The sequence below is a fragment of the Ranitomeya imitator genome, chromosome 2 (genome assembly GCF_032444005.1).
Source record: "Ranitomeya imitator isolate aRanImi1 chromosome 2, aRanImi1.pri, whole genome shotgun sequence".
Lineage (NCBI taxonomy): Eukaryota > Metazoa > Chordata > Amphibia > Anura > Dendrobatidae > Ranitomeya > Ranitomeya imitator.
In genome coordinates, this window is record NC_091283.1 from 640,748,525 (window position 1) to 640,760,715 (window position 12,191).

Here is a 12,191-nt window from a genome sequence, read left to right on the forward strand (position 1 = left end):
CAGGCGGTCAGCGTGTGTCACTCAGAGCACCACAGGCGGTCAGCGTGTGTCACTCAGAGCACCACAGGCGGTCAGTGTGTGTCACTCAGAGCACCACAGGCGGTCAGTGTGTGTCACTCAGAGCACCACAGGCGGTCAGTGTGTGTCACTCAGAGCACCCACAGGCGGTCAGCGTGTGTCACTCAGAGCACCACAGGCGGTCAGTGTGTGTCACTCAGAGCACCACAGGCGGTCAGCGTGTGTCACTCAGAGCACCACAGGCGGTCAGTGTGTGTCACTCAGAGCACCACAGGCGGTCAGCGTGTGTGACTCAGAGCACCCACAGGCGGTCAGCGTGTGTCACTCAGAGCACCCACAGGCGGTCAGCGTGTGTCACTCAGAGCACCACAGGCGGTCAGTGTGTGTCACTCAGAGCACCACAGGCGGTCAGCGTGTGTCACTCAGAGCACCACAGGCGGTCAGTGTGTCACTCAGAGCACCACAGGCGGTCAGTGTGTCACTCAGAGCACCACAGGCGGTCAGCGTGTGTCACTCAGAGCACCCACAGGCGGTCAGCGTGTGTCACTCAGAGCACCACAGGCGGTCAGCGTGTGTCACTCAGAGCACCACAGGCGGTCAGTGTGTGTCACTCAGAGCACCACAGGCGGTCAGTGTGTGTCACTCAGAGCACCACAGGCGGTCAGTGTGTGTCACTCAGAGCACCCACAGGCGGTCAGCGTGTGTCACTCAGAGCACCACAGGCGGTCAGTGTGTGTCACTCAGAGCACCACAGGCGGTCAGCGTGTGTCACTCAGAGCACCACAGGCGGTCAGTGTGTGTCACTCAGAGCACCACAGGCGGTCAGCGTGTGTGACTCAGAGCACCCACAGGCGGTCAGCGTGTGTCACTCAGAGCACCCACAGGCGGTCAGCGTGTGTCACTCAGAGCACCACAGGCGGTCAGTGTGTGTCACTCAGAGCACCACAGGCGGTCAGCGTGTGTCACTCAGAGCACCACAGGCGGTCAGCGTGTGTCACTCAGAGCCACCACAGGCGGTCAGCGTGTGTGACTCAGAGCACCCACAGGCGGTCAGCGTGTGTGACTCAGAGCACCCTGCTTCTCCATTTCTTCTTTTTCTTTCAGGTCTGCTGCCCTGTTAACAGTACATGCTGCGGGAGGAGGATATGTCTGCTGTTACCGAGGAGCAACGGTGGAATAAAGCAAGGGTTTCAGCAGACTGGTTTTGAATTGGCCGGGGAAGGAAAGTGATTCGTATTGTCTGTGCCCAGAAGACCGTTACAGGGTGTTGGGAAACAGACCCCATCTAAAGCCGAGACGTGCAGAATGTGATCATGGCGGATCCTCAGAAACCTCGCATTACCCACCAAAGAGAACATAACCGCGCTCTACATCATTCATATACGCAGTCAAGGCAGGATGCCGAGACGCAGACTGAAGTGTCATGTCCCACAGCTGGACACATCACATTGTCCTGTGTCCAGCCAATGAAGAACCACAAGTGCGGTGATCTACCTGACAATGGTTGTTATAGGGCTGAAAGCCTTCAAGGAGTGATATCAGATGGTGGCAAAACTGTAAATGCAAACTATTCCAGAAAACTAATATCTGGCGTCCGTACATCCTCCACCGACACTACAAAATATCAAGAGGTAAAATATAGGAATGCAGTGAGTCTGGGAATAGCAAAAAAAAAGAAAAATTAGCATTCCTTTTTAAATAGAAAATGGTTTTCCTCAAGTTTTCAGGGTGTAATCAGTAGAACCATAGGCGATGGGTTTGGCTAGCCTTTAAGACCATCCTGGGGTTTAGAAACTTCAGCTAGCTTAGCATAAGTCATACCTTGATGGTGGCGGATGTGTGACGCCGGACATATTTACCCACGTGCAGTGTAGCTATATTACTATACACCTGCAGGCTGAAGAATTGATAGGGTAGCGTAGTCTGAGCCTCGGGTGTCCCCACTTATAACTGCACCTCACTAGTTTGTTCCCATTTGTTCCTGCAGACGGCATCGGAGGCTCAGTCGCTCCCACACCAGCTACAGGAGAAAAGACATCATATGGATGAGAAGAACCCCAATTGTGTGACTGAGAAAATATTAAAGCTCGCTCTGAAGATCATCTGCCTGCTGTCTGGAGAGGTGAAGGATTCTGGGAATTGCCACATTTTTCTGACTATAAAAGGCACCAAGGTTTAGGCAACCAGAAATAGGAAAAAGTATTTTAAATCTCCTTCATACTTGTCAAAACATCCCTGGTGCAGCTCTTTTCTAATATAGAACATCTAGCATAAATTCAGTATTTGTCACATTTTTTTGCAACATACAACTGCGTACTTACCACTACGGGAGCTCATTGCTTAGGAGTTAAAGGGAACCTGTCACCCCGAAAATCGCGGGTGAGGTAATCCCACCGGCATCAGGGGCTTATCTACAGCATTCTGTAATGCTGTAGATAAGCCCCCGATGTTACCTGAAAGAGGAGAAAAAGAGGTTAGATTATACTCACCCAGGGGCGGTCCTGCTGCTGGTCTGGTCAGATGGGCGTCTCCGGTCCGCTGCAGCGCCTCCTATCTTCTTTCCATGACGTCCTCTTCTGATCTTCAGCCACGGCTCCGGCGCAGGCGTACTTTGCTCTGCCCTGTTGAGGGCAGACTAAGTACTGCAGTGCGCAGGCACCGGGCCTCTGACCTTTCCGGCGCCTGCGCACTGCAGTACTATCCTCTGCCCTCAACAGGGCAGAGCAAAGTGCGCCGGAGCCGTGGCTGAAGATCAGAAGAGGACGTCATGGAAAGAAGATGGGAGGCGCCGCAGCGGACCGGAGATGCCCATCCGACCTGACCAGCAGCAGAACCGCCCCTAGGTGAGTATAATATAACGTCTTTTTCTCCTCTTTCAGGTAACATCGGGGGCTTATCTACAGCATTACAGAATGCTGCAGATAAGCCCCTGATGCCAGTGGGCTTACCTCACCCGCGATTTTCGGGGTGACAGGTTCCCTTTAAAGGGAATCTCAGCAGGATTTTGCCATGTAGTATGAGAAGAGTGGAACAGAAGTAGCGGTCGGTCAAGTAACTGATAATATTAAAACCACACCTGGGCTGAAATAGTAATAGTAAAAGGATTGTGCAAGATGTGCAAGTACCAGAAGACCACCACTTAATACGTGAATGGCAGACCATTCGGTGTAGAAGTGAAACGAAGAACCTAAAGTATGGAAATCAAAATATATAATAAAACCTTGTGTGGGTGTGTAAAAAATACCCAGATAAAATAATAAAAACAAGGAAAGGTATGGGAAACTAAAATGCCTTTATTACATAAATATATAATTATATACTATACAGGGCAACAATAGGCAATCACAAAAGTGTGCCTGTAACTGGAGGACAGAATATATATATAAAAAATAGCAGCAAAAAATAGCAGCAATATTGTAACGGACACAGAGAGGGCTGGGTGTGTATAAAAAAGAGAAATATAAAAAAATATATATTATAGAAATAAAGAACAATATATATATATATATATACAATGTATATAGATGGCAATATAAGTATAAATTATTCAATATCCGTATGTAAAAAATGGCCGTAAAAAAGAGAGAAATGGGCACTGAGCAAGCTAAATGAGGGCTACCTGAGCAATATAAAAATGTAATACGAAAAAACCGTGTAAATATATTAAAAAACACAATACGTATAAGGTGTCCTCAATGGCAGTAAGGTGCAAATGAAAGTGCAGGAAATAGTAATGCAAGCTAGTGTGAACAAGGGTAAGGGAGGGCTTCTAAGTGATCAAGCATAAGTAAACACACAACGTGTAGGGGTGGTGAGAAATGAGCCCTAGATCACAGAAGCTGCTCAATGCAGAGAATACCATATGGCCACAAGAGATAATTACCTCTGCCAACTAAGTGTCCGGCCCTCCAGGTACAGGTAAAAATGTGTTTTTTAATATATTTACACGTTTTTTTTCGTATTATATTTTTATATTGCTCAGGTAGCCCCATTTAGCTTGCTCAGTGCCCATTTCTCTCTTTTTTTACGGCCATTTTTCTACATACGGATATTGAATAATTTATACTTACCGTATATTGCCATCTATATACATTGTATATATATATATATATATATATATATATATATATATATATTGTTCTTTATTTCTATAATATATATTTTTTTATATTTCTCTTTTTTATACACACCCAGTCCTCTCTGTATCCGTTACAATATTGCTGCTATTTTTTATATATATATTCTGTCCTCCAGTTACAGGCACACTTTTGTGATTGCCTATTGTTGCCCTGTATAGTATATAATTATATATTTATGTAATAAAGGCATTTTAGTTTACCATACCTTTCCTTGTTTTTATTATTTTATCTGGGTATTTTTTACACACCCACACAAGGTGTTATTATATATTTTGATTTCCATACTTTAGGTTCTTCGTTTCATGTAGTATGAGAGCAGCTTGATGCAGACCCTGATTCCAGTGATGTCACTTTTGATGGTTTGTCATTTTGATACAATCAGTTTTCCCCACCCAGTGATTGGAAGAAAGCTGCTAATCTGCGGTGGGGTCGGGGATGCACATAGCAGTTGATCTCTAGGCACGAGATGCGTAGCAAAAACTCTTGCTTTTTGCATTACAGGGTAACCTCCTCAGTATAAATATATATTAGCAGCTTAGAGGATACTGTATGCTGCTAATATAGTAGGCATGAGACCCATAGTCCTGTAATAATAATCTCCTGATAAAACACTGTTACAGACTAGTAAATAATACATGCCTGGAATCAGGGTCTCAGCACCTTCATCATGCTCCTCTCAGATTACATAGCAATAACCTTCGGACACATTCATGTAAAAAATAGCCAATCATAGCAGTCAATACTAACTATGAATTTATGTTTAGGAAGCTCCCCCTAGTGGCTGCAGCTGGGAGATGGCACAAAATTACTTGTTCATGGTGTCATTGGTGCTAGGGGAGAATGGTCAGAATGAAGTAAAGAAGCAGATAGGTAAAGGAAAGATTGACCAATAGGGACAAGGAAAGAAGAGTCTGGGAATGTGGATCGGCCTATGGAGAATTTGCAGAAACCTTCCTTGCAAGTTGCAGCATACATTCTGTGCAAGAATGCTTTTCTATTACGATGTCTCAGGTTGTGTGTTCCCAGTGTGCTGATGAGTGTATGGGCAGTAGGTGCTGCTGTGACGCAGTTCTCAATGTGCTGGCCCTGCTGCTGCACCTCTTCACTTTGGGTGCTGATTAGTTATAGCAGGTGCCCACCACACAGTTGCAGGGTGTAACTATAAGTGGCAGCTCACTACTCAGACACTGGGATACTCCATCCCTGTCGTCCTTTCCCGGAAGATGTGGTCCCAACTTTATATACTGATTTTTACTAGGGTCTCTATCCTTATACAGGATTACACAATAGTGAAGAAGTCGTCTGGCGAATGCGTGACCCTCAAAGGCAGTTTCCAAGTGTCGGGAGGATGGAGCAAGACCAAGAACCCCAATAGAGAGCCTCCTGTTCACTCACTGATATATGAAAGAAGCAAGGAGCAGAAGATCTTGGACCTCACCAACAAGATCACTGAGCTGCTGACTGAAGAGGTGAGCGCTGCTGGGACATTATACAGTAATGCAAGGCTTTCTTGGGGTGATGACTGTATCATTGTGTGTCAGGTTCCTATAAGGTGTGAGGGTGTCATTGTCTGTTTCTCTATTGAGGAGTGGGAGTACATAGAAGGACACAAGGACCTGTACAGTGATGTGATGATGGAGAACCACTGTCCCACCTCCTTACTAGGTAAGAGGAAGCTTTTCTGAACATAATTTAAGTAAAAGCCGCTTTGAGTCCTACATTCACCCACTATCTGACCTCCACAGGTGGATCCAGTATTGTAGACACACCAGAAAGGGGTCCCAGTCCTCTCCATTCCCAGAAATGTCCAGAGCAAATCTCTAATGCCCATGAGGATCATCAGGTAGATGGAGCTGAATGGCCCAATCACATATGATTACTGGATTGCATGTACACAACTGTGTCTTGCCATTTTGGCCGCTGGCTCCTGTAGTGTGTGCTGCTGTTACAGGACCGTTCTTACTATAAGGGTCTGTTGTCAAAAGATTTATTTCTTATAAAGCAAAGGTAACTCTAACATATAGACTCCTCAACATGCCTGCCCATCCTGCAATATTCCATAATTCCACAACTTTCCCTTCTTGATGTTGCGATGTCAGTGTTAAGGAGTGCATATTCTTTTGGCACAAACATCTTATAGGACTTTCCATCATTTCGCTGTTAGGGCATTTTGCTCATTGTTTCAAAAATCTTATTGGATGCATTTTTGATATGAACAGTAGTTAATGATTCCGAGTACATGGTTGAATAAGACCAGATAATAAATTAATTTCCTATTATCTAAGACCTATAACTGCTCATTTTCTTATATTTTAGAGCGCAAATAAGAATAACATAAAAGTGGAAGTTACAGAGAGAGAAGAGACGCACCTCGTGGATGAGAAGGACACGCCTATAGGTATTAGCACAGATAGATCAGGAAATCATTTTGGTTTCCATTTTACCATTATTCCATTAGAAAAACTTTGACAATAATGTGCAAGTAACAGAATTATTTAAAGGATCTGAGGAAACCCCTTTCAAAGGGAATCTATCAGCCGTTCTTTGCTACCTCATCTGAATCTGAGAGCAGCATGATGTAGGAAAAAAGACCCTGAATCCAATGATGTATCACTTAGATTACTGAGTGCAGTTGTTATGACAGAGTTCTTAGATTTAGAATGCAACAGAGCAGAGAAAACTACCCCCGCCCCTACTAGGCTCTGTATATACTGTACAATGTCTATACACAGTGAGGTGCCTATCACAGGAGGGGGTGGAGTCGGGTTAGCATGCCAGGTTGGTATACATGGTCCCCTCATCCCAATCTTGGGATACATGGCCCCCTCATCACCATACTGGTGTGCATGGTCCCCTCATCCCCATCCTGCTATACATGGTCCCCTCATTCCCATCCTGGTAGGCATAGTTTCCTCAACCTCATCCTGGTATACATGGCCCCCATCAGAAAAACATAAAAAAAAAACATAAACTGTTCCTGCTATTAAAAAGAATGAATTTTCACTGCTCTCCACTCCCATGGGCGTGGGGAACAGTAAATATTCATTCTTTTTAAATGTGGCTGCAGGAGCTGGTGGCTGTGGCGAACACTGTGCCTGCTATTAAAAGAGAAATGAGTATTCACTGTTCCGTATGCCCATAGCTCCTCCCACCTCTTGGCGCAGGCTTCAGTGCATAGAGGTGAGAGGGATTGTGGGTGTGGAGTGCAGTAAATATTCTTTTCTCTTTGACAGCGGGCACAGGTCCTGTGATCAGATCATCCGCCTCTGCTGGTTCTCCACCATCCACAGCCACAGCAAGTGCATCCGAACTATAAGATGCACCCCCCCCCCCCCCCCCCCCCACCACCACCACATTTTTCCTCCAAATTTTTGCAGGACAAAAAGTGCATCTCCTAGTCCGGAAAATATGGTTACTCTGTCGCCTCATTGGGGGACACAAGACCATGGGTGTTATGCTGCTATTGCCACGTTCAGAAAAGTCCAATCTATCAAAATATAAAAACAATTAACCCGATCAGTAAACACCGTAAATGGAAAAAATTCAAGAATGCCAAAATTGCGTTTTCATGGGTCGCTGCATTTCGACAAATATTGACATATTCTTCTTATGTGTACAAGTGTTATTATTATTTACTAGATGGTGACCCGATTGTAACGCATCGGGTATTCTAGAATATGCATGTCCACGTAGTATATTGCCCTGCCACGTAGTATGTTGCCCAGCCACGTAGTATGTTGCCCAGCCACGTAGTATATTGCCCAGTCACGTAGTATATTGCCCAGCCACGTAGTATGTTGCCCAGCCACGTAGTATATTGCCCAGCCACGTAGTATATTGCCCAGTCACGTAGTATATTGCCCAGCCACGTAGTATATTGTGAGCCCTTGTAGTCATGTCGCCTGTGTGCCGTGCACTCGGCAGCTTCCGGTCCCAGCGTTGGTAGCGCAGGACCAGTGATGATGTCGCGGTCACATGACCGTGACGTCAGGGCAGGTCCTTGTTGCATACCATCCTTGGCACCGGCACCTGCCGCTTGCAGGGAGCAGTTACCGGAGCATCGCGAGGAGCGTGGAAGGCGGCGGAAGGTGAGTATATAATTTTTTTTATTTTTTTTTTAACATTAGATCCTTTTACTATTGACTATGCATAGGCAGCATCAATAGTAAAAAGTTGGGGACACACAGGGTTAATAGCGACGGTAACAGAGTGAGTTACCCGCGGCATAACGCGGTCCGTTACCGCTGGCATTAACCCTGTGTGAGCGGTGACTGCGGGGAGTATGGAGCTGGTGCCGGGCACTGACTGCAGGGGAGTAGGGAGGGACTAATCAGACTGTGGCCGTCGCTGATTGGTCGCGGCAGTCATGACAGGCAGCTAGCGAGACCAATCAGCGACTTGGATTCCATGACAAAGGCCGCGACCAATGAATATCCGTGACAGACAGAAGGACAGACAGAAAGATGGAAGTGACCCTTAGACAATTATATAGTAGATTAATATAGCACCATTGATTCCATGGTGCTGTACATGAGAAGGGGTTACACAAAAATTACAGTAAACTGACTAACAATAACAGACTGATACAGAGGGGATAGGACACTGCCCTTGCAAGCTTACATTCCACAGGATGGTGGAGAAGGAGACAGTAGGGTGGGGGATTGCGGCAGCTCCGGTGTTGATGAGGAGGCAGCGGGGTCAGTGCAGGCTGTAGGCTTTCGTGAAGAGATGGGTTTTCAGGTTCTATCTGAAATATCCAAATGTGGTTGATAGTCGGACGTGTTGGGGCAGAGAATTCCAGAGGATGGGGGATATTCGGGAGAAGTCTTGGAGGCGGTTGGATGAGGAGCGGATAAGAGTGGAGGAGAGAAGGAGGTCTTGGGAGGACCGGAGATCACGTGAGGGAAGATATCGGGAGATTAGTTCAGAGATATATGGAGGAGACAGGTTGTGGATGGCTTTGTAGGTCAGTATTAGTAATTTGAACTGGATACGCTGAGGGAATGGGAGCCAGTGAAGAGATTTGCAGAGGGGAGAAGCAGAGGAGTAGCGAGGAGAGAGATGAATTAGTCGGGCAGCAGAGTTAAGGATGGACTGGAGAGGTGCAAGGGTGTTAGCAGGGAGGCCACACAGGAGGATGTTGCAGTAGTCGAGGAGGGAGATGATGAGGGCACGCACAATCATTTTGGTAGAGTGACGGTTGAGGAAAGGACGGGTTTTGGACTTATTTTTGAGCTGGAGGCGAAAGGAGGTGGAAAGAGCTTGGATGCGCGGTTTGAAGGACAGGGCAGAATCAAGGGTTACTCCAAGGCAGCGGACTTCCGATACGGGGGAAAGCGATATGTCATTAATGGTGATAGTTAAGTAAATAAGGCAGCACACTGCAGCGCTAAAACATGTAAACTTGAAAACACGAAATTTGAACTGCATTACTGCACTAGAAATATGAAAAATGAGAGCTTTTAGCGCATAAAAATGGCCAATTTTATGTGTACCTGGTAGCCCCTTTACGGCATCTCTCTTATACCAGGTCCTAAACTTGCCTTACCTCGCTGAGAATAAACGTCTCCATCTGAATGGGTACATGTGAAACCTCTTCTTAGACTAAAATTCTCTCTCTCTGTGGAGGGGTATTGGACCTGCTGTAATTAAAACACCTGAAGCTAGGAGGTGGAGTGCACGATCAGAAGGCTAGAGAATACATTTCAAAAAACTGACCGGCACATCCAAACATAGACCAAGTGTGAACAGGTGCTGAACCTAGAGTCGCCAACTCGTATATAGTTAAGTAAATAAGGCAGCACACTGCAGCGCTAAAACATGCAAACTTGAAAACACGAAATTTGAACTGCATTACTGCACTAGAAATATGAAAAATGAGAGAAATATGAAAAAAAATAAATTAATGGTGATAGATCAGGTAAGGAAGATCTATGAGATGGAGGAAAAATGGTGAGTTCAGATTTGTCTACTTTGAGTTTGAGGAAGCGAGAGGAGAATGAGGATATGGCTGATTAACACTCCGGGATTCTGGACAGCAGAGAGTTGACGTCTGGGCAAGAGAGTTAGATCTGAGTGTCATCGGCATAAAGGTGGTAGTGGAAGCCATGAGACTTTGAGTTGTCCCAGGTCAAGTGTATAGATTGAGAAGAGTAGGGGTCCTAGAACAGAGCCTTGGGGGACTCCAACAGAGAGAGGGTGGGGCGAGGAGGTAGCGTGGGAGTGTTATCCTGTCATAACTATAATAACTTCTAATCTTCTAATGGTTGAATCTCATGGAAACTATTCTTTGCTGACTTTTGTGGATCGCTCTGCAGCATTTCACACTGTAGACCACCAATGTCTATTCTGTGTGCTCCGCCCTGTTTGCTTTAAGGATACTACTCTTAGAGCGGACTGAGAGGTAGGGATAAAATTATCAGTAACTCTTCTCTTTTCACTCGTGATATCACTCCTTATCTGGCTGCCTATAACATTTGTCCTTACCTGAAACAGGATCTTTTTAAAACTGAACTTCAAGTGTTTCCTCTCTACAGATTTACTTAAATCTGATTTTTTTTTTTCCTTTTTAGTGTCTAGTACTACCATAACTGTAGCTGCACACCCGCTGTCTTTGGGTTATGTTTCACTCAGATTTTTCCTTTGCTCCTTATATCCAGTCACTCACTTGCTCATGTCATCTGCAAATCAAAACCATCACTGGATCTACACTTTTCTTATCCTCAAAATGGCAAATATTTGTTAGTGATGTGCTGTTTCATTTCTGTAATTAACTACTAATTGCAGCCATGTTCTTATTCCTGTCCAAACACTACACCAATGCCTCCACGCTGTGCCAGTCTTTGCACTAGTTGCCCATACACAATAAAATACAATATAAACATATCAATTCCGCCTCTAAAGCCCATTTATGGTGCTGCACAACACTACTTATCTTCCCTCATGTTTATGGTGGAACACCCTATACACACGCTTCACTCTAAGGCTAATATCCTGCATTATTCTAACATTCTGTTTCCAAGACCTTTCTTGTGCTGCTCCAGCTTTTAATCAGTTTTATTCCCATTGTCCACAGTTCTTGGCATCCCCTAAAAAGACAACTTTTTTAGCATGACTAGAACAATAACTGAACGTTTCTGGATCTGGTCCCTTCTTCTAACAGTTTCCCCCACTGTTAATAGAAGGTGACATCTGAATATATACAGAATCTGGCTGGTGACCATCCCATGCAGCTTTACTACTTATTTATTCTAAAATATGTGTATGTGACACATCAGGAAATAGGGCTTACCTTACTATTGCTGAAAACATCGGGCCAGTTATGAGGTACATACAGTACAGAGACCTAGCAGCTCCTAAATATATTCATTGTATAGTTCTCACTAGTTTCTCCACTTTCAGATTGTTTGCTAACCATATAAAAGACTGCAAATTGTAGAAGCTGTTGTATAATGCAATGGTTGCTGAGTCTTGCGGGTAATATTTTCAACTCTAGCAAAAGTTTAGGACAGATAGGTTATTATCAGATCACTCGATTGACTTCTTGTTGTTAAAGGGAATCTGTTATCAGGTTTTGCTATGTAATCTAAGGGCAGCATGATGTAGGGGTAGAGAGCCTGATTCCAGCAATGTGTCACATACTGAACTGCTTGGTGTACTTTTTGATAGAATCCCTGTTTTTTTCTTTTCTAAATGCAGCAGGGCTCAGAATGCTGAGCTGTGATAACCCTGCCCACACTCCTGATTGGCAGCTTACTGTGCCCACTGTACATTGTTGGCAGGCTGATAATCAGTGGTGAGGGCGGGGTTACACAGATTACACTGACTGTTTTGTATGTGAGACCCAGTCAGGCAGTGATAATCTCCTTCTGATAAAACGCTGATTATTTTGTAACTACAACACACAGCCTGGTAAGTGACACATCCCTGTAATCAGGCTGTTTTGATCCATATTATGCTGCTCTCAGATTAAATAGCAAAAGCCTGGTGACAGATTCCCTTTAGGAAGGTAATAAACAATTGTAAAGACTTTAT

At 44.9% G+C, this 12,191-nt stretch overlaps 1 protein-coding gene across 2 annotated transcripts in view; it reads left to right on the forward strand.

Moving 5' to 3' along the window:
- LOC138665352 (zinc finger protein 420-like) overlaps nt 1-12,191 on the forward strand; it is a 33,769-nt gene that overhangs the window by 847 nt on the left and 20,731 nt on the right. For both annotated transcript variants that reach the window (XM_069752751.1, XM_069752752.1), the window contains exons 2-7: nt 1,123-1,649; nt 2,006-2,140; nt 5,435-5,626; nt 5,744-5,822; nt 5,903-6,000; nt 6,474-6,555. In XM_069752751.1, the coding sequence (XP_069608852.1) occupies nt 1,332-1,649; nt 2,006-2,140; nt 5,435-5,626; nt 5,744-5,822; nt 5,903-6,000; nt 6,474-6,555 (904 nt within the window). In that variant the 5' untranslated portion in view covers nt 1,123-1,331. The remainder of the gene's footprint in view (nt 1-1,122; nt 1,650-2,005; nt 2,141-5,434; nt 5,627-5,743; nt 5,823-5,902; nt 6,001-6,473; nt 6,556-12,191) is intronic.